This window comes from Neolamprologus brichardi, chromosome 16 (genome assembly GCF_056152115.1).
Source record: "Neolamprologus brichardi isolate AB-2024 chromosome 16, ASM5615211v1, whole genome shotgun sequence".
Classification (NCBI taxonomy): domain Eukaryota; kingdom Metazoa; phylum Chordata; class Actinopteri; order Cichliformes; family Cichlidae; genus Neolamprologus; species Neolamprologus brichardi.
The window spans coordinates 25,241,669-25,265,108 of record NC_142119.1 but is presented as its reverse complement, the minus strand read 5'-3'; the positions used below and the strand labels follow the sequence as shown (position 1 = coordinate 25,265,108).

Sequence of the window (23,440 nt, the reverse complement as noted above, 5' to 3'; positions counted from 1 at the left end):
AATTGTGTTTGAGTTAAAATAGCAATGAATGTGTTAAAATACTGACGTGAGGATGACGTCGTGTGTGTGTAACTTCAGTAATATGTCCAGAATATGTCACATGCAGTCAGAACTGCTGGTGACGATCATACTACTGTCCAGCAGATGGCGCCATCAGACTGTTTATTGATTTGTGTGCTTCCACTACCCACTACGATAGCGTCACAAAGTTGCTGCAGATTTGTTGGCTGCACATCCATGATGTGAATCTTCTCTTACACCACACCCCAAAGGTGCCCTATTGGATTGATCTTGCCCCAGACAGGATCTGATGGCTCTTACATGCTGTGGAGACACTTTGCTGGGAGAGCGTGGATCCACTTCTCACTCAAAAGCAATTCAAAGCTGTTCTAACATATGTAATGGTAATTTTTCTTTTTTCTTTTTTACCCACTATCCCTCCTTCTTTGTCTTTGTCTCTAACTCATAGATAATTTTTGTTGGTCACCCCCAACAAAAAATCTTAGCATCTTCAAAATCTCCAGCTCCTGTTGGTCTCCATTTCCAAACCATACATCAAAGAAAGTCTCACTACCATATTGTAAATCTCCCATTTCACTTTTGCTGCTCTCATTGTGATGCTCATTTCCAACCACTCCACCTTGCTTGCACTCTCTTCTTTACTTCAGTCCACTATCTTTTCCTTGGATGATTGACCACCAAAATGAATTTGCTTTAAGTATGTATTTGGCTTTTTGGCCTTACCTTTTTTCTTTTTTGTTATGGGGGGATCAGGGTTACTACACGAAATCTGTCAGTAGGTGGCAGAGTTTACCAAGCACAGCGGTAAACGGTGGAGCATGCTCCACTGTGTCAATGTTTATTGTCTTTTTTTTCTTTCTAAAAGTCATTAAAGATCAGTTTGAGTTTGTCAGTAAAAATCTGTATCTTCAGTATCTGAAGGTGAGTAATCACCAGGTCGGCAGATTACTACATGATTCTCCAACAATAAAAGCATCACACCTATAAAACAGGAGTATAAATAAAGCAAACGCCATTCTGTATTTTATGAAAGGGGACTCAGCTATACTGTGTTAGGCTGAGTGTTACCCCAGTGCTTTACCTTGATGACGCCGTGGTATAGCCCCGGCATGTGCGCTGACTGTTTTGCATGACATGTCAGCGCACCAATCAGTTGCAGAGGAGCTGATTGAGTCTACTTCCCTACACTGGAATAGCTGAGGGGAAACGGACGGCGATCGCACACGGATATCTCATCATCAGCAGAGCCTGTGCCGTCAGATCGCATCTGAAAGACCTCCTAGATACAGCGGGCCATCATTTCTCTTTCGACCCGGTCACAGTGTCTGCTGCAGGGAGATGGCCGGTATTCTGGCGTGGTTTTGGAATGAGAGATTCTGGCTCCCTCACAATGTAACCTGGGCTGACTTAAAAAACACAGATGAGGCAACGTTTCCGCAAGCCGAGGATCTCTATCTGGCTTGTCCTTTAGCATTCTGCATCTTTATGATACGACTGGTTTTCGAAAGGTGGGTCGACGCGCACATGCGTTAATCCAGGTGGCTGTGATACGGTCTTCTATTGTCGAAATATTCCGGCGAACGATGCAGCACACCCCGCTGTCCATGTGTGTCAGTCTGGTACCTAAACAATGGCATCTTGTCTGGTTAGCCCACAAATCACTAGGGTGATCATCTTTCTTTCTGCAGGGCCGCAGCGTTACGCGCTGTCTGCATTTGATGCATCTGTCGAGGCACACACACATGCACACGCTGTGCGGCCAAGTTACCATACCTGGCCAATCCACTCAACCGTCCTCTTAGCCCAAAACATAATTTCTGAAAAACCATCGTTCTAAAAACCGTTTCCTTTAACCTATCTTATCGGTGGGGGGTTGTGTTTTGGGGTTTTTTTCACTGCTCCATTTGTGATGTTTTGCATGTTGCATGATCATGTGTCTGACAGTTAAGCCACGATGGTGTTATCACAGCAATGCTTGTCATGAGAGTTTCTTTACAAAGTAGTGAGTGAGGCCTTACATTTCCACACTAAGCCCTCATTTACGCTCAGTAACAAAGTTAAAATGATCCGATGATGTTTGACTTGCTGGTTTTTCGTTCATGAAATATATGTCTGTGTAAGGGCAGTTTTTAATATCAGCATTATTATTTTTGTTCATGTAGACAGCCACGTGTTAACTTTAGCAGCTGACTGTCAACTCTTGTGTACTTTCTCACCACATCTTGACAAAGAAGTCACACTGTGGCGTCATTTACTGTTTCTTCATCAATACTACGTGGATACTACACTTCAGCAGTTCAACGCATATGTGTTTTTTTCCCCTCTGTGTTAAACCGTTTGTGGTCAAAAGATCTTTACAGTACACTGTTATTCAGCACCCGCAGAGAAAGAGTATGCATTACTGACTGCTCCAGTGTCCTTAATTAAAAGAATAAAAGAAAAGAGACTGAGTCCTTTAATATGTAAATGGTGTCATGATCTGTTTTTGCAGGTTTATTGCCAGACCATGTGCCATGGGCCTGAAGATCCAGACTAACGGGCCGCAAAAAGCACAACCCAATGCCATCCTGGAAAAGGTCTTCACTGCTATAACCAAGGTTGTCCACGTTTTCATTTTTTTTTCTCATTATCATTCAGTCATAGCTTAATAACTGAACTACATCTAACCTATGGAGTGTTTATATTTTCTTGACAGCACCCAGATGAGAAGAGGCTGGAGGGTCTCTCCAAGCAGCTCGACTGGGATGTGCGGACCATCCAGCGCTGGTTCAGACAACGACGCAACCAAGAGAAGCCCAGCACTCTCGCCAGATTCTGTGAGAGCATGTAAGACAAACTATAATCAAGACATTCCTCACTTAGCTGCACGCCATGTTTCCTCTGCACGTTTCTTTTTCTCTGTAAACATCAGAGTTTGTGCACCGGTGCTTAACTTTTGGTCACAGTTGTTGTGAGTGTAGTCATTTGAATCGGCTGCGCTGTTTTACCACTTATCAACAACACATCTGTGACAGCAGTAAAAGCAGGCATGGTTAATGATTTTAAAAATCGAGCTTGTTTCATGTCTCTGCAAGTTCATTTTCATACTGTATGGAACTGAAGGTAAATTGTGTGGGTGCACATACTCATAAAAAACAAATTAGGGAAATGGAGGCAGGAATGTAAAGGGGAAATTTGAGGGCTGTAGTGACAGATGCTCATTAAAATCTTCACCTTGTTGGAGTTTTTTTTTTTTTTCTTTGACAATCGATGTCAAATTTAAAGATATGAGATTTGAGAAATGACACAAAGGAGAGCAGAGAACCAAAATAATAACTCGATCTGAAACAAAACTGTCCTGTCCAACTTGAGAATTAATAGGACGAGCATAGAACAAGATAGGAGAAGAGATTTGAATTTAATTGAATTTAAGATAAACTCCTGATACTGTTCCAGTTGTAAGCCAATCAACCTTTCTTTTGGATCTCACTGTCATCTCATGGAGTAATTATTTAAAATAAATCAAGACTAGAACAGTGAGGGAAGAAAAAGAGCATTTTAAGATCTTAAATTGGAATCCTGCTAAGATGAGAGGGAGGCTCTTTCTCAAGAGCTGAACTGATGTTAAATTAAGCTGAGGTATGCGCAGGAGAAACACACTGGACACCGGCAATATATTATGTTAAATTTCCCTCTCTTCCAGTTAGTGTTATGTTGAGTCTTCAACTGATAATCAGTCAGCGATCATTTATTTCAGCTTTGTGGTCAAATTCAAGCAGAAATGCTGGTGTGGTCCTTTGAAAGCTTATAAGAGGGCTGCTTCAGTTTTGGTTAGTCAGTGCTGTGTCTTACACAGCTTATGAAGATTGCAACATAAATGCTGGTGCCGCTGTTGGATAATAGTCCCAGTGCGAACCAGCAAACCCACTCAGTCTGTAATAGAGAACTGGCTAATCTGCAGTAAAGCATTTGCCATCAGGGAAATTGTAGTTACTTGGCGTGTGATGTTAAAGGCCAACGAGCGAGTGTCGCTGTCAGAGCAGGGTCATGTCTGACACCGGTAGAGCAAATCTGGCAGTTTGAGACACAGGGAGCCTCACATCTTCTGATCTGCCTGAGGCTGCTGTTCACTCAGGAGACCACTGTCAGCTGATTAGACTACTGGACTCCTGTTACAAGCTCAAAGAAGAATCTGAACACAAAAAAAAATTGAAAAGAGAGATTCGATTTGTGTCTGTATGAAATATGTAAGGGCTTTTTGTACATGCTTTGCTGGCATTCGTTCGTTCAAAGCAACACCCGTGCCGAAACTGTTATCTGCACTCGGCATAATTGATAGCAGACAACACGGGGCTTTGCAATAGCATGTCCAGGTTGTGAGTCTCAGTTGCCCACAGTGCAGTCCTCCAAACAGGCTGGCTTCAGTCCTTCTAGCAGTGATTGTGCTCTAATTAGGCCCTCATGCACAGCTGTTGCAGACTGATAGGATTCTTTGTCTCGCAGTTGTCATGATGGCCGATTTGGTGTCTGTTCTTTTCATTATGCAGACTGGGAGCATGTAGTAGACACATTTGGTCTGAAAATAATGAAGGCTCTGCATGGACTTCGTCTCCCAGCTTTTGTTACCCAGACAGACTGCAAAAAAAATAGAGAAAAAAGTCATCCAGTCAAGTGCAAGTGTACTATTTTTTTTCTTAGCAACAAACCTGCAATAACTTTGAAAATCCATAAAGAAATGAAAACCCACTCAGACTAAGAGGCTTCACAGTAAATTAAGATGTTGCAGTGTACTTGGGGAGTAGAGCCCTTCCTCTTTTCAGTTCTTGGTCGTTACAGGCTGAGGCAGGAGCTCGCTTTGATGTGCTCAACAGCTCCAGTTGTCTGATCTCATCTTGCTCCATTCTTCTTCATTGTTGTGTTCACTGAGAATAAAGAAATTATCATAAAGAATAAAATTACCCACTTGTTTCCTTTGTTTTAAAGACAAAGAATGTCTGTTACTAGAGTTAATACTATTAAATATTGATGATTTTTAACCTTAAATTATCTATGTCAGGTGTCCCTTAATATTTGATGCATAATTAAATGGACTGCTACCAAATCCAAGTAATTTTTTATTTTTATTTTGCTTTCCATATTACAACCAATTGAAGTGGATTATTCAGGGAGTATTCTTTGCACAAATTCCTCCTACCAGGTGGTACATAGGAGTGCAGTTTTTTCATCTCAGCACAGAAACTAAAAACAGAAGTAAAGGACAAACACGTTCTTCCAAATATTTGTATTTAAATCTCATCTTTTCTTATTTTACTAAAGGACAAGTACACTCAATAAAGGATTGTTTGCCCTCGTAAACATGAAGCATTATTTTTGATTAAAACACATCTGAAATATATAAACTCAAAGGTTTACTTATTCAAATAATTAATCACTGAGGAAAATATGCTTGGTTTAAACTGAATGTATATCAGCCAAGTTAATGTCATTTGAACACATCGTGTTACATTGTGCTTATGCAACAAAATTACATAGAAATGTAGTCAGACTACCTAAAGTCAGCATTTCAAACCATGTTCCAAAGGCAGAATCTGGATATCACCCAAAACCGAATTTTCAACAGCAGTCCCTTGATTGATACCCTAATGGTTCAAACATCCCCTAAGATTGCATGCTATTGTTTCAAATACTACAAAAAAGCAATTCCCTAAAGAAAAATACAAAAGAAAGCAAATCACATGAGCATCTGTATTCTGATTTCATGTGCAGAGGTGGTTATTGCAGTTCTGTCTAGTTTTTGACCAGCACTGACTATTGTAGAGAAAGTTTTAAAATCCAACTCTGCTTTCAGGGGTTTCAGATAGCTCTGTCTTTAACTGAAAATGCAGTTTCAGCAAAGGACATCCATCTTTTCTATATAGGCTGAGTTTTCAGTTAATTTTCATGTGGGTATTATTGGTGACGATGCCTCATCTAAAGCTACTTTCACAAGGGGTTCGATTTGGATGAGTTTTTACACCAGATGCCCTTCCTGACAGTTCCTGGAAGCAAACCGGGGCTTTTTTTGATTGTTAGGAGAATGTGTAAACTACTACATATTCCTCATCTAACAGTTTAAAAACTGAAACAATACAAACGTGCAAGAATACAGTGCACGTTGAAACCAGGAGTCAGAGAGAGAGAGATGCAAAACAGAATGACCGCACCAATATAATTGCAAATAAATGAATCAAAGGTAAAACATATTAAAGCAAGATTAAAACCAAATAAATCAAAGTAGTAAGAAAAGAATATATCATTATCAGCAGCTGAGACTACCAGCATCCTCATTACTGCTTTCCCTCTAACAACACGTAGGTGTGTGAGTCTCATACACTTCAGAAGCAGTTTGCCAGACTCCAAGCTGACAAGTAATAACTATGATTGTGCTCAGCAGATGCTTTTAGGGCAGCTGAGAGACATTTACATGTGCATATCAAAGAAGACGGCTACACACGTTATCCCTCAGACTGCTCGCCACGTTAAAACAAACTGGCACTTAACAAGCTTTTTCATTTCAGTAATTTTCAAAATCGTGTCTATGTAATTAAACCAAAGTAGACAAATATACATAGGTAGGCGGGGCACCTATTACTACCTGAATAATATCAGAGCTGTTACAGCTGATCTAACTGCAATGAGGGGACAAAGCTTCCTGACTGGTGAGTTTTTTGATAAAGCTGGAGACTCATGCCTAATTGTTATGTTGAACAGTATGAATGCAGACAATTGCAGCCAGCTGGTGCTCAAGCTTCCCACCTGGAGAAGTGACAAAGGTAAATTAAATGAGCCAGTACGATCTGCTTTTTATGATTTTATTCCAACACTAGGCGCTACCTTCAGAATAAAAGCAGCCTCATTACTGAGTTTTTAATCAAATCAAAGTCACCCCTGCAATTATTTCCTCCCTCAAGCAATGTCCTGTCTAAACAAGTACATTTGAGCTCCCCGTGATTAGTTGAGCTGTCTAAATTTGAAATCCAGCCTTTCATCATACGTAAAAAAAAAAAACCAATTTATTAAAGCGTGATTAAGCACTTATAAAAAGACGGTGTTTGTATCCGAGCATTACCTTAAGCATATGTGTTGTATGAACTATAGTTTGTATGCCTAAATGTGCATAAGAATAGGGATGGGTATCGAAAACCGGTTCTTGTTGAGAACCGGCACTGTTTCAATTCCTTGGAATCGTTTGCCATTTTTGCAAACGATTCCCTTATCGATTCCAGTCGCCCCGAATGACGTCACCACGTTGCGGAGCGTCATTTACCTGGCAGGAAACATGGCGGCTCAAACGCTAAAAAGTTTGGTTATACTTTACGAGAACGGATGACAACAGGGCAACTTGCAATACTTACAAAGTAGATATTTCATTTAAGGGAGGAAACACTACGAATATGCAAAAGCATTTGCTCACAAAACACCCGATAACCTTAAATGAATGTCGTATTTTTAATTCCGCTCCAGACTCGTGAATCTCAACCCAGCAGCAGCGGTAACGTTTGCACGTCCTCTCCCGTTAATACGGCAGGTAAATAATCAACTAACAGTGCATATTATGTTAGCGCGATCTGCCTTATTACAAAACCTGCCATTACTGTGCATTTAGGTGACTATGATGAGAGAGACAGACAGAGTCTGGCTCAGATGCTGGCAGTTCTTGCTACAGTCTACCGGTAGCGTCTCCTTTCTGGCCAGGATAGACGAATGTCACCGAGCAGTGACTTAAGTTTGTGGTAAAAGGCTTGCACCCATTTGCCACAGCAGATGCCCCCGATTTTCGGTAAGTGAATGTGTTTAATTGTAGGCAGGGACATTATTGGATATTCTTGTGTAATTGCTACAGAAGAATATTTATTTTATTATTTTACATTCACAATTTTTTTTCCTGGGGACCCTGTGACACCCCATTGAAGAGCCGTAGGTTGGATCTGTTAAGATCTCACTGTTGGGTTTGTAAGGCCATGTTACTCCTAAATTTCTATCTTGTTCAAAGAGAAGATATAAAACAAAGATCTAAGCTAATTGACCTTAGTGTTCTCCTTTTTTTTAAAAAAAAATAATCGATAAGAGAATCGATAAAGAATCGAATCGTTAAACAGAATCGAAAATGGAATCGGAATCGTGAAAATCTTATCAATACCCATCCCTACATAAGAATAATCCTATTAACCACAGCTGATACACGGTATTGTTTAGTTAAAAGTATAATTGGCTAATAGCTTTTCCATCGAGTGCACCAAATACACAGCAGCTCTTAGATAATTACATTTTAAAAGGTGCCAGTTTGCTCAACTGTCATCATCAATTTGAAAAAGTGTAACTCATAATGACAAAACTCAACCGGTGCCTGACGACAGAAAAAAAACTATTCAAAGGAAGCATTTGTGAGTCATTGTGATTGCACATATATAGCAGTGATTCAGTAGCACTTGTAAAAGACTCTTGCAGGCTTCATCAACCAGTTGCCATGCAACAGTCTTTACTGTGTTTCAGGTAGACTCGTCCAGCTGATTTGCTCTTACAATACTGTTGACCAGACACAAAAAGCAGTTAATGATGGCTTTCACAAGCAGCACGTCAATGTGGTAATAATTCCTGTAGTATTCATCGCGAGTAACAGCTCGTTCCTGCACAAAGGAGCCAATATGGATTTACCTTGTTCTCTTTTTTTGAGCGTTTATGAATCGTGGAGTTTCAGGGCCTGCAGCTGTCCAAAGGTGTTTGATTTGAGGTCATTGTTGAAACAACCACACCACGCAACCTTTAAAGTATGCAAATGCTTGTTTCACATGACAGGATCCACATCGTCTGTCAGTGGATGTTTTCTTCCGTGTCATAGAAGTCAAGCTCTGCTTTGTTCCTCTGGTTCGATTCGTGGAGTTATACAACTGTATTCAAAAGAGTTTATGCAATCTAAAAATGCAGAGACATACCTTTACATTCAGGCATCTATAGTAACTTATAGTAATCAGCTGAACACAATAACTAGTGTTTGTGTTATTAGACTGACTGTCTATTGGGCTCACGAGGTTTTCTACTAACTTAGAAGATGAGTGAGTCAGTCTAGTTCATATGAGGGTGAAAGTTCATCCATAGTTGTGCACATGTGTGTGTAACAGATAAAAGATCTGTATATCTAGAATAAAGCACTTTGTGAATGTAAATTGTGGTGTAAAAAGTCAAGAAATACTAGAAATACCCTGCATCAATCTCAATCCATTTGCCAGCTTTTGCCTTACTTTTTTTATTTATTTAAGTTAACCACTGCAAATATTACTGCTGTTCTAAAAAAAAAAAAAACAACAACTGTGGAAATCTCTGTCCAGCTGTCACCTGTTTGGTGTGTGGAGATGCATTAAAAAGGATACTATAAGATAACAGTGACATCTCAGAGGATTGAAATATTTAATGAAGTCATCACAGTTTCTCCTTGTGGGTTAATTTGTCTCCATTTAGAGACACGAATGAAATAATTGGCGTAATGCAGCTTGCACAACTATGGAAGCTGCATTGGATAGGGGGCTTGCTAAGGGGCCAATCTTGAATCATTCCTCCCAATTGATGACTGGGATAAGTAGGAGGTATTTTATAAGCACATCTTTGATCACTGATGTGTCAGCTGAAGCAGTTTCCTTCTTGTAAGCTCGAAGTCAGACCTCGTGATGACTTTCCCGATCATTGTGTAGCTGTGGTTACTGTAATTTATGTGCAGGGTTACATAAAGCAGAGAAGGGTTGGGAATGGACAGAGTGAGTGTTTATTTTCCCCCGTCCAGACCTCACAAAGGAAGTCAGTGATGTCTTATTTTCATTGATTTGCCCTAGACTGCAGAGTTGAATAAGAAGACCTTACACCACTTCCAGTTCCTAATTACAGGCATAACAGCCACATTGTGTGCCACAGTATGTTGCACCAAGGGATTAAACAAAATAAATAGCATACAGCACGAGTGGTATTACATTAGATTCTGGAAAACATTTTGGGATGCAGGTTATTATTCTCCTCAAAATGGTCTCAGAATGTGTTTTGTTTGGATTCTGTAGAAAACAGAAATCAACGTGCAAAAAAAAAGATAAATATAAACAACTGCAAATATGTGTGCACTGCAGAGCTAGAGGAGGCTGTCTGTAATACTAGTGTTGCTCCAGACTAGACCAAAACTGAAATCCACTGCTGTTAAACACATTTTTTAAGGTTACACCCCCAAAAGAAAAACGAAAGATCACAAAAATATCTAGATTTTTGTGGTCAGATGAGTCTATAGTCACGATCTTTTTATTTGTTTCAGGTGGAGATTTACATTCTACTTATACATATTTACCTACGGAGTACGATTTCTTAAAAAGGTAAGTTTTACTTAAAGAAGAGTTTCTGTAACAGGAGCTGGATTTGATATGGATCTGTGAGATGTGAAGCTATTTTCTAAACCACTTAAAGTATAGCGGTACATGATAAAATTGAATTAAAGTGACTAATTTTACAAAGACAAAAAAAGGAAAAGGGAAGGCAGTAGAGGAATAAAAATGGCCTCTAATCAGTCAGGGGGTTTTCTGTGTTACTATAGTGACATGTAGTTTTTAACAGCTGGAAGCCAATGTTCAAATGAGCTTCTGTTGTGTGTCGTGTTATCCCGTGTAAGAAGGGCCACCTACTAATACAAAAACAAGGACTTGAAATAACTGAGATGATGACATTTAAAGTGGTCATCACAGCTATTTAATTAATTAAGTGACTTTGTCATTGTTGGAAATTGTGGCTTTCCTACGGTGAGTAGTGTAAGTGTGTTATCAATAAAGCATGGCTTTTTTAAAATGCCCCTTTTATGACATATACCATTTAACCAGATGTTTAGCTTAACTTTTAGGGTTACCACACCTAAAACTATACCCGTGTAATGATAATATTCATATTGACCATTTTTCATGTCCTGTTAAAAGATATTTTTACCTTCATGAATATGTATGCGGTGCCTTAAGCCTACTATGTGTAGTTTAGGGGCTTCCCAGTGCTTCCAGTTGAAACAGTGTTTCCTCTTTAAAAAGCCTGAAATTCCAGCAGACACATCAATATGCCACACTTTGTAGAGTTCATACATTTATGGTAACAAGCCAGTTAAGCAAATTTGACTGAAATATGTGACCGAGATAGGTTTAATAGAGTTCATGCATAAATTCATGAAAATCCGTATATTAACACAATCACAGCAGTGGCTGAGACAGAGCAGGATAAATCTCTCACAGACACAAGTTGCATGACGAAGCACTTTGTGAAAATAGTTAAGTCCCTGGCAGCCGCTGCTGCAGGCTCCAGCCTCTGCGGGATTTATTAATAGAGCGGGTCTGGAGAGGAGCGCAGGAGACGTAAACTCAGCCCCAGTGATGGGTCACTGTTTGCTTATAACACATTTTTTTAGCATCTCAGTTGCCGTCACTCTTCTCATCTTTACGTCACTACTCGAGATTTTTGTCCTATGGTGGTGTGAGCAGAACATAGCAATCTAGCATTTATTGAGTTTTATATAAGCCAAAGAATTACTGCTATCATTGCCCCTCAACAAGTTAGTCAAAGTTTAATAATATTTTTTATTATACTGTTTGATTTTATTTGTCTAAGGTATAAACATACTGTTCTCATGTCTTGTAGACTCCATGGTTATGGAACACTAAAGAGTGCTGGTACAACTACCCTTACCAGGTAAACATTTACTCTGCAATGTTTACCCATCCTTTGCAATCATGTTACAGCATTCCTGGATTTACTACCTATCAAATATTTAGTTTAACTCTGCTGCTTTGTGTGTTTATGCAGCCACTGACTGTGGACATCCATTATTACTATATACTGGAGCTGTCTTTCTATCTGTCGTTGCTATTTTCCCAATTCACAGACATCAGGAGGAAGGTAATTATGAGCACATGTCATAAAACACACACATCATGCATGTCCAGTGGCACAAATCATCATTTGTTTGTTAGAAGGGAAAAGAGAACAAGGTTATTTACTTACTTATTTGTTTTGAATCTAGAAAAACGTGTTGTTCTTATGCAAGTGTAAGTAGCACTATCACAGAAAAGACATCCTTTTGTGATTGATGTTTAGTCTGTTTTAATCAGTTTGATTGTATTATCACTGTATAAATTAACTAAACTTTAACACAAAGCCAAAACACTTTATTCTAACTAGTTTACAAAAACTTTGATTAACTACATTTAAATAATCCCTTCAGCCAATGACTGAACTTACAGTCAAAGGTGACTTTATTAGGTGCACATTCCTAGTACCAGGTTGGACCTCCTTTTGCTTTCAGTGCTGCCTTAAGTGTTCTTGGCATAGATTCAGCAACATGCTGGAAACGTTCCTCAGAGAGTCTGGTCGATAATGACATGACAGTATCGCACAGTTGCCGCAGGTTTGTCAGCTGCACATTCATTCATGTGAATATCCCATTCCACAACATTCCAAAGATGCTCTATTGGATTGGGATCCAGTCACTGTGGAGGCCATTTAAGTACAGTGAACTCCCCCACACCATTACACCTCCACCAGAAGCAGTCTGAATCATAAATACAATGCAGGACTGATCCATGCTTTCATGTTGACTATGCCAAATCTTGACCCTATGGTCCAAATGTTGTAGCAGGAAGTAATTTTGGTGAGGCTGTGTGAGTTGTCTCCTGTTCTTAGCTGACAGAAGAGGCACCCAGTGTGGTCTTCTGCTGCTGTAGCCCATCTGAATCAAGGTTCAACGTCTTACATGTTCAGACATGGCCTTCTGTATACCTTGGTTGTCGCCTGTGGTTATTTGAGTTACTTTTGCCTTCCTATCAGCTTGAAGCTGTCTGGTCATTTTCCTCTGACCCCTGGCATCAACAAAGCACTGGATATCTTTTTTTTTTTTCTTTTTTTTGTCCAGCGTGTCTGGCACCCACAACTATCCAGTGTTCAAAGTCACGCTTAAATGCATTGAGTTGCTGCCATGTGATTGGCTAATTAGATAGTTACATTAACGAGTAGTTGAACAGATGTACCTAATAAAGTGACCACTGAGGGTATAATGTGTCACATTTGACAAAAGGATTTGTGTTGATGTGTGTGCTGAGATATATGCACCTACAGGCAGTCAAGACAGTAGTTAAAAAGGAATCTTTTTCTTCCCAGTGTTGCAATAAATCACTATAACCGAAGATCCGTATATTATTAAAAACACTGTTCTATAGAAAAATGGGCTACATATTTTGCTTATCTGCAAGCAGGTAAATAAGTCTTTTTTTCTCATATTTTCGAGGTTGACTTTTTTCTAATGCAGTGGACTTCCGTGTGCACAAATTAATAAATGTATATTTGTTATGATTTATATAAAATCATAACAAATATGTCTTATAGTTAATATGTAAAATAAATGCTTAAGCTAATTTAGGTTCAAACTACTATTTTACTCCGCTAAAGCAGTGTTTTTACCAGCTTTTTTGTTTATCAAGTGTGTGTACCTAATAGGTAAATATATAATCCTTTATTTTATTAGCGTCTTATATTTTAGCATTGTTCACAAAAACACAAAAAGGGTGAAATTCAATTTTCTGTTTAACTATTAGGACCAATTTTTTGGTTAAACCCTAGAGCCAGCTTCAATACACTTCTATATACTACTCTGAGATTACTGCAGTCACACAGAGCATATGTCTAGTGGTTTTATTGTGAAAGGCTTTTGCACGTACATAGAACAAATAAGGCTTCTGGCACAGGTCGCGCAGCTACAACAGTGAAACTGCATGCAGTTTCTGATTGGCTAGCTCTCATAAACAGGAGGAGTGCGTATAGCACCTCGCTTTGATATCATACAGATTCATCAGTAGAAAAAACTGTCTGAAACCGAGCGATTAAAGCAATCAGAAATTGGTTTAGGCTTATAGGGTGTGAATGCATGTACGCTGAGTGATTTAAAACTTATATATATCAGTCACTGTAACTTTATTTGTGCGACAGATAACAAAGAAAAAGATAATAGTAAAAAAAAATCCCTTTATTCTCTGCTGTGCATTCTTTTAAAGAACCAACTTGGTCTGTGTCTAAGCTGAAAGTCAGTCCATGGAAGCATTCAATCATCTTCATCCCACTTCATCTTTTTTTTATGAAAATGGCCACACTTTTGGCTCATTAAGCATCAATTTGCATGCCTTCCAGCCATGATCGTACTGCTGTCTCCACTCCATCCCAGCTCTGCCCTCTATTCAAACACACTCCGCTCACTGCACTCACAGCAGCAAGCAGCAGCAGCCCTCACGATGCCATGCTGTGTATGCCTTCACTCTGTCATCTCTTTGTTGACTGTTGGCATGTTGTCTGTTTTTGTTTCTCCTTTCAGTTTTTTTCATGCACAGCACTACGCTGAGGAGGTCCTCTGCATCCCCTGCCAATTTCAGTATGTTCCCCCTGCACACTCTTGCCTTGCTTTCACTCTCTATCTTGCATCATTACTCTTCCTGCTCATCTTCTCTCCTCATTCACTTGCCACTTTGGACTGGTTCTGGGTGCTTTAAGCTGCCATCCTCAGATGATTCAGTAGCTAAAGATTTGTTAGAGGAATGCCCCTCTTGTCCCCGGCCCAGCCCCTTAGTCATCTGGAGCTCTATTCAAAGCTAGAAAACCTAACGGCTCATACCAATATCGTTAGTTGTGTAGTTACAGCAGGGATTGTATTGAAGAAGCATAGCTTTTAGCTCACTTTCAACTCTAAAACCTCATTCAACACTTAAATGTTTTAAAACTGCAGCCCTGATATGTTTAAGGAAGATAAAGAAGCACACAGGGCCCAGTTCCTCCAACACTACACCACACTGTAAAAAGAAAGATCTTGCAAACTGTTTTCTCAGTGGGATCTTCCCTTTTTGAGACACAGCTGTGCCTGAGATAGTAGGATGTGTGAATATCTAGTTGGGTTTTTTTAAACGCACTACTGCAGAAATGCTTGGGCGCTGGGGGTGTATTTGCTGTTTTTGTTTGCATAAATTGTAATATGTGCAGCATGCAGTAACATTTTAAAACTTCTTTCTATAGTTATGTGACATTTTGCTGGATGCTGTTTCCCCAGGATTTCCTGATCATGTTCCTGCACCATGTGGCAACAATCTCTCTGATTGTATTCTCCTATGTGAACAACATGGCACGAGTGGGAACTCTGGTCATGTGTCTGCACGATGCAGCTGACGTGCTGATAGAGGTGAGGATCCGGGGAGAGACTTAAACACTGTGGATGGATAGATGGGTGTGTGGGTAGAGTGATTTAAACACAGTCTACACAGTATGAACAACACACCATACCATGTAACAACAACTCTATGCACATACTATATGAACAAAAGTACTGGGTTGCCTACACATTACACCTACAGGAGCTGCTCAGCCATAGAAACTTCTCTCATCCACACAGGGTCAAACTTATTCATATATTATTCACTGATATTTGGGTAAATGTCCCCATAGCAAGATGCATCTCAGCTAAACACTTTTGGTAGCCATCAACAAACTTCAGGCATAATTCTGGCCAATATTTGACCAATCATCATAGCAAAACTGGTAAAGTTCTTTTAAATTGGTCAGGTTTCTTTTAAGTGTAGTCCACCCATTTTCAATAGGGTTGAGGTCGGGGCTTTAGGAAAGCTATTGAAGGCCAGGTCCACCCATCATTCCACCCTGGAAAAAGAACAGTTCAAAGAATATCATTAAAAGCCCAAAATTATTGTGACATTCATGAAAAACTGTATGGGTAAGATGTAGCCTTTTTAACACAGAGATATAAAGGTCTTGGATATTACATGACCACTGTGGTTCATTTCATGGTTTATGTACAAATTTACTGAGTTTGGTTACAATTCCCATTTTGACGAGTGTCCATCCGTATTAAATGAAGAGCAGGATTAGGTTTAGAGGACCACATTGTTTTTTAAGAGAAATGAACATATGTGGTTTGCCAAAATCAACACCTGGTTTAAATGGTAAAAGACAAGAAGAAAAAATGCCTGACACAAAACCTGAGTGAAGCAATGACCTGGTATGAGCTATTGACAACAAGATTATTAATTTAAAGAAAAAGTCCTGCACACCAGGTCAAAAGCACTCAAAGAGGTAAGTCTAGAGCAAGCACAGAGAAAACACTTTAGTGCTTCAGCTATGGCTCCCTTACATTTGTCAGCAGAACTGGCATGCCAGCATTAATCAATACTTTTACTGCTGACCGAACTAAAAGGGTGAATGTAAGGGCACACAGGAGCAATGTGCATGCATTCAAACCCGTTTGAAGGCATTTCTTTCTTCTGCAAGGCAACAACCCCACGCATCCAGTGAAAACAACCTGAAAGAGCCTTTCAGGAAAAAGAATAGCCTTGCCAGTCATCTCATCTCACCTGATCTTGTGATCAGTCACCTGATCTCTACCTTTAGTAGACCCCACAACAAGCAAGAGCTGAAGGGATGGGAGAGCGTCACCAGGGACGTGGCTGTATATATGTATGGGCTAATGGCTGATTTTTTTATATTTTTAATTTCCGCAAATGTTGAACATGAGGATTTTGTTTGGCTTCATGTTTATCTGCACATTAGTACCCTAATCTAACTACACAACGTGCAAAACAGGCTTCACCTCCCACACAACTCTTTCAGCATTGATGTAACCTACACACATTTAACAGACTTTAATGTAGTTTTTTTTTTTAATTCAAACTGGAAACATGAGGTTTTTTTTCCATTTTTTTTATTTTATTTACATTAATTTCTGTTTCTTTTTTAACCCCAGGCTGCCAAGATGGCCAACTATGCCAAATGTCAGATACTGTGCAACTTGCTATTTGCAATGTTTGCTATTCTCTTCATAAGCTCCAGGCTGGGAGTTTACCCCATCTGGTGAGTGTTATTTTCTTCTTTGTTGTGTACCATAGTTAGCATCCTTCTAAAGCCAGGCTTCAGTGCAGGTGTGTTAGCCTTTTGCATTTGCATGCATGTGCTCACACGACTTGTGGAACTTTTTTTTTTTAAAGCAGATGCTTGAGTTGCTCTGCTTATTTTGGCAATTCATCTCTAAAAATTTAGCCATCAAGCTCTCAATGGCTTTTTTTCCTTCTTTTTTCTGCACAACAGTTTGCAGTTCAGACAGAATCTCTTTGAATTTGTGTTGCTAAGTAATAGTTACTATGGATACCACAGCTTTAAACTCTCAAAGAAAGCCAAACATATCAGTAAATGAAAAGCAGATCATTATGGTTATTGGTTTATCTTTGAAAACTGTGTCTACAGTTTGATGGGATTGTTAAAAACATCAAAGTGATTTCCACTCAAAAAGAGCTTTCATCGTTTTGTGGCGCTGCTTTTTAGGTGTTTTACCTTTAATTTATTCGTCATTATAAAGCGGAGTTAATCCATCCAAATTTCTGTAACAGAGAGAAGAGAAGATTAATTAAATGTTTAAAAGATTTAATTACTCTCTAAAAGCTTGAATTAATTTCTTCAGTAACTTTGCGAATGGCAGTTATTATTTGCCTTTTTTGACTGATATTTGCAGTCATAAATAAATAAATTCAAAATAAAAACTAAAATAAAATAAATACGTTTATTTTAGTCGTGTGCACGGAAGTCATTCCACAGTCATTTGTAGCCACAGCGTTATCACACCTTTCACAAGTGAAGAGAGACGTAATTTAGTTTTCCAGTCAGGCAGCTGCAGCCGTCTGCTTTTCTTTGAGATACCATCGATTCTTGTTCAGCACAAAAATGCTGTTTTGAGTTTATTGAATCAAGATTGTCTTCGATAATTAGGGGCTTTCTGGAGAAGTCCTTCGAGAAATATTTGTCAGTAAAGTCTTTTTTTTTTTTTCCAGAAAGAAGCTTTTAGCCGTCACCCCCACATCCTCTGTCCTCTGTTCATACTGTAATATAATGCTCCCATACACTACATTTTAGTCAGCCCCCACCACACCCGTAGTAAAGTTGTCATTACTGTAAAGCTGTTGCCATGGCTTCAGTATCTGGAGGATGATTCACAGAACGAATTGGAAGAATTGTTCCAGGGTTAAATTTAGACCCTTAAAATTTCAATCGTGTGTCATGTGAAGTTAGGCAACACACTGATTTTTCTTACAGTGCCAACTTTAATTAAATTTTAAACTATTGCTCTACTTATATTGGACTGTAAATAAAACACTCACATTTCTGTCTCCCTTTTCATGAAACACCTGGATTTTAACAATATGTTTGGAGCAGAGCTTTCTTTCTTTGGCTTTGTGTACTCGCCCTAATTCACCAAATGAGGGGGCGTGCTTTAGTTCTTTATGTCAAGTTAATTTTCTCTGTCTCCCTCTGTTGCTATGGAAGGATTTTAAACACCACCTTGTTTGAGAGTTGGGAGATTATAGGGCCCTACCCATCCTGGTGGGTCTTCAACCTGCTTCTGATCATGCTGCAGCTGCTCCACTCCTTCTGGTCCTACCTCATAGTGAAGACAGCATGCAGAGCCATCTCCAAAGGAAAGGTGAGTCACTAAACCCAGCTCTGCTTTCAAGTTCTTTTGCAAAATCCTTACCTTTGTATCTAGGTTGCTGTGCTGCTAGTGCATCTATAAATAGTGTGTGGTGTTCTGATGGGCCATTTTTTGACTTTCTCTTTCTGTTTTCTATGCTAACCTGCAACATTCAAGGTAGGAAAGTGGAATCCGTTACATGTAAGTACATGACATTTTGGACAACTTTTAGTTTTTCCTCATATTTCTTGCAGCTAATGTGGTTACTGGCTGAAAGCTTCTTATTCACATGCTATTCATGGTCCCTGAGGTGGAAAACTCCCTAGCTTTTCCTGTACCACCCTTTTGCAACTTCATCTGAAATATCTGAACCTCTACAGGATGGATTCACTCGTAATTGTGGACAGACATTTGGGTTCCCTAGACAATTGATCCAATTAGGTTTGGTGGTCATTTAACTCATTTAACTTTTTAACCTGTGCCATTGTCATCAAAGCACCAGAAGTAGGAAGAGCTTAGTAAATTGTGTTGTTTTAGCGATTCCCGTCCACTCGAATAAATTAGCTAAACTTTAACATGAATCTCTTTCTGTGTTCACTATCTTCTAGTGGATTCGAAAACCTTGCCATGTCACATTAGAGTGTTTCTATTGTTAAGAAGCATGAAAGGCCTCTGTTGAATCACTTTTTAAGAACATTAAGTCCATCGTGTCAACAGGTTTTTAAGCTTTTTCAGTAAATCTCACAGCACATGGTCCCTATTGTGCCAAGATCACTGAGACCGACAACAGATAAATTGGTGCTGGCAGTCTAAGGAGCTTGGAAAGAAAAGCGTCTGAACTTCTTTGAGTTGCTTGAAGACGTTTCACCTCTCATCCAAGAAGCTTCTTCAGTTCTAAGGGTCAAATGTTGGAGAGTCCCAGATATAAACCTAGTGGGAGTATTTTCCCAAAGAGGGACAAAGGAGCCCCTGATGATCCTCTACCTAATCACATGAGCCAAGGTGTGAAAGCGGGTGTGGGTCACAATCAGCCAGGGTTTCAGGTGAGCTCATTGTGAAACCTAGCCCCACCCTATCATGTGATTTCCTGAGGTCAGATGGCCCAGGATGTGAGTGGGCGTTAAGGCATCTGGGAAGGATCTCAAAACTGGATTATAGATGGCAGAACGTTGGTGTCGTAAACCACCGCCTCTGTTCAAAGATGGTTGCTCACAGTGGACATAAATGGCTTCTTTTACTCCTCTTTCAAACCATCTGTCCTCTCTGTCCAAAATGTGAACATTGGCATCCTCAAAATAGTGGCCTTTGTCCTTTAGATGCAGATGGACAGCTGAGTCTTGTCCTGTGGAGGTGGCTCTTCTATGTTGTGCCATGCGCTTGTGAAGTGGCTGTTTGGTCTCTCCGATGTAGAGGTCTGGGTGAAGCGTCTTCAAGCAACTCAAATAAGTCCAGACGCTTTTCTTTCCGAGCTCCTTAGACTACAATGACCTGGATGACTGAGAACCTTCACAGACACATTGGTGCTGGCAGTTTAGCTGTTGAGCTCTCACTTTACATAACGCAAGGTTGGCAGTTTGAATCCCATCCTTTAAAGATTTGGCGTTTGTGTTACTTTATTTGCTGCTCACCTTGATTCTCCCATCAAAATATTAAAATGTCCAAGGCTTTCCTTTATCACCAGTGACAAAACTGATGACATTCCTGTTAGCCTCAGCTTTAATGTGGCAAATTAAGGTCTGTTACAGTTTTTGGATTTAAAATGTAATACAGTAATAATTTTTTTCCCTTTACTAAAATACAATACTCATATTTGAGTACATCTGAACAGCTTTAGTCAATTAAATCTATCCAATAGATCTCCTCTGGTAGAAACTCTTAACTTTGCCACTGCTACATGCTGTTCTAAAGTCAAAGTTCAGAATTATTTTTAAGCAGTTGTGCTGCTAGTCTGTGGATGTCATCAGAAAACTTTATTAAAGCCAGAAGGAATTAGTTTTTTTACAGATGTTCGCTTAAAATATACATATAAAAGACAGAAAATTGAAACTCTGAAAAATCTGAATACTTTATTAAAAATATGTAAAATATAAAATAATGAGGACAAAATAGGGCACTCAAAGTGCAATGATAAATTAAGTTTATTAAAACAATACTATGTATATGCAAATAGTCTGGGTGTCATAAGGAGGAGTTATAAAGTTTTTAGGAATGATCTGTGGCGTTCTGTGGTGCATCTTGGTGGAACGAGTCGTTTGCTGAATGTGCTCCTGGGCTGTCCAGCCTGAGATAGAGAGGGGTGTGAAGGATTGTCCAATATTGCTGGTAACTTGGACAAGCATCCTCCTTTCTGAAACCTAGGATGGCACCAGCCACTACAGACTTATCAAACGTATAAAACATCCTGAGCACCATCTAGCAGATGTTCAAGGAGATGGTTTTGACCTTTCTTGTAGAGGGCTTCTGTGTTTTTAATAAAATCCAGTTTACTGTCAGTGTGAGCACCAAGGTAAACCTCGCTGGTATTCTCATCCTCCTCATGTCCACAACCATGTCTCATAATAATTAGTAGATTGTTTCATCTTTAAAAATGAAAATCAAAAATTTTGTTATTTAAAAAAAATGTGATCAGCCAGCAGACCATCTTATTTCAGCCTTTGACATCCTGAGAAAATTAAACAGCGCTCTAAACATTTTAAAAAGACACAATTATTTTATTGACTCTTGAGGAAAAGAACTGTAATAAGTATATACTGCCATTAAACTCAGATCCAGCACAGCAGCTTTTCCTACCACATGCAAAGAGTTGATATTCAGGCACAGAGGTAACTATCTAAAGATTTCCTGGCACACAGCATCACAGTTGGTTCATAAACAGTAATCATGAATTGTAATACGCTGTGAATCAGTTTTTTAATCCCTGTAAATTTTGTGATGCAGGTGTGCGCTGCAGGAGTTTAAAATTCCAGGTTGCTACGAAGGAAAAAACAGAAGAGAAAATGGTTTAACTCGTATGACAGTGCACTTGACTAAATTTGAATCTATGAATAATAATGTGTATTTTGAATAAAAGCTTGCAAAACATTAAAGTAGGTTGTTTTAAAAAACAAAAAATCAGTATTGTCCGTGTCATGTTTCAGTTAAACTGTCCAACATGTGGTCATTTGTGTATTTTCTCTAAATCAGTGTGGCAGATTATCTGAGAAATGATATGATAATCATATTAATATGGTAATAAGCACGGTAAATGTGTGTTTTGGACTGGTAGAAGGAAACAGTTAAACAGTCACAGTGGCTATTTTTTAATAATTCTTTAGACAAACAAGCAATCAAACCAAAGTTCTCCGTATTTCATGTTTGCGAATAGATGTTATAGCTTCTTCTTCTTTTTCTATTTTTTGCCTGATATTGATTGGCAGCTCCCGTTTCACATGCAAAAGCCATTTATAACACCGTTATGCTTGGCTGCCTCAGATAATGAAACAGATAAGAATTTTAATGAGGAAAAATGTAATCTCCAGCCGCCCCTTTCTTTTCCGCAGGTGTCTAAGGACGACCGCAGCGACATTGAGTCCAGCTCCGATGAGGATGACAGCCCACCGCCAAATCAGAAGCACCACACCAGCGCCACCAATGGGACAAACAAAAATCACGGCACCAACGGCTACCTGATAGGAGCCCCGTATCCCGACGAGCACTGATATCACAAGAGTGGAGCCACGCTACAGACACCATCAATTATTTTGTGTGTGAGAGCGTACGAGAGGGTGTGAGAGAGAGAGTGTGTGTGTGGTGGGTACATTAACAACATCGCCTGTCTGGAAGTTCTGGATAGATTTAGCTAAATGCAGTTTTGTTATTGATTCTTCACTAATTTCCTTCGACAGTTTACTCTCCTCATCTATATATTTACATCAAACTGCACTCAGTGAAATATCAAAGCACTCCTATTGATACAACCCACTCTCTGTTTAACCAGTGAATGAAAGCCTTTCACTCTATGGTGTAAGCATGCTACTCTAACATACAGTGGTCTGGCATACTGGGGGTGTGTTTTCTCCTATGTTTGTGTCATTCTATGTTATTTATTTATAATTTTTTTTATAAATAAGTTTGCCGACTGTAGTTGGACATTTATTCTACATCTACGACATTCTTTGATGTCAGTGTTAAAGATGACATACTCCTGAACAAGTAACAGTAACGAGTATTAGCAAAATGCTAAAGACCTGGGTTTACTTTTAATGCTACACCTCCAAAGATATGCCACAACTCACAAATGGATAGTTATGTGACATTCACTTACACTTTAAAATTCATTCTCCACTCAAACTGTATATGAGATGTCAATAACAGTATTATGTGTGTGCATCAGACATGGCTAGATGCTGTATTCCCTGTTGAAGCATTTTGTTAATTATTCTGGTACATTTCTGGTAAGCGTTACATTAAAGGCCATTTGTCCTCTTTTGAGGCAGACAAGAATTGTTTGAATAGTTCAATAAAAAAACCCCAAAAAAACCTGAAGATTGCAAATATGTGCGAGTGTGTTGAATAAGCTTAATCGTGGAGGTAGCATGGCTCATAACTGCAGCGTACACAGTTTGACTGTGACAATTCAAAATGCCTGCTGTGAAAAGAGGCTACTGCATTCAGCATTCAACCTCCTCCCATTGCTTTTCTGTGCACGGTTGCTAAATACCTCAAATTTATACTATACTGTAGATCTGCTGGAGCGTTAGGGTGAGGTTAGGAACTCAAATGCTGGACACAGAGGTTGACAAGGTCAACACAACAACAAAAATATTGATTGGGATTCTCAGAAGAAGATAATACACATTGAAATGTTACTTTTGAATAAATATTTTAAGGATATAAGTTATTAAGTAGTTACAAAAA

At 39.2% G+C, this 23,440-nt stretch overlaps 1 protein-coding gene across 1 annotated transcript; it reads left to right on the top strand.

The window, feature by feature from the left end:
- The first annotated feature begins 1,214 nt into the window (after positions 1 to 1,214).
- On the top strand, positions 1,215 to 23,068 carry cers6 (ceramide synthase 6). The gene is made up of 11 exons (XM_006788514.2): positions 1,215 to 1,529; positions 2,513 to 2,618; positions 2,717 to 2,847; positions 10,328 to 10,385; positions 11,683 to 11,733; positions 11,848 to 11,940; positions 15,128 to 15,256; positions 16,829 to 16,935; positions 18,400 to 18,556; positions 18,722 to 18,745; positions 22,084 to 23,068. The coding sequence occupies exons 1-11, from the start codon at positions 1,360 to 1,362 to the stop codon at positions 22,240 to 22,242; spliced, it is 1,185 nt and encodes a 394-aa protein (XP_006788577.1). The 5' UTR covers positions 1,215 to 1,359; the 3' UTR covers positions 22,243 to 23,068.
- Positions 23,069 to 23,440: the final 372 nt, after the last annotated feature.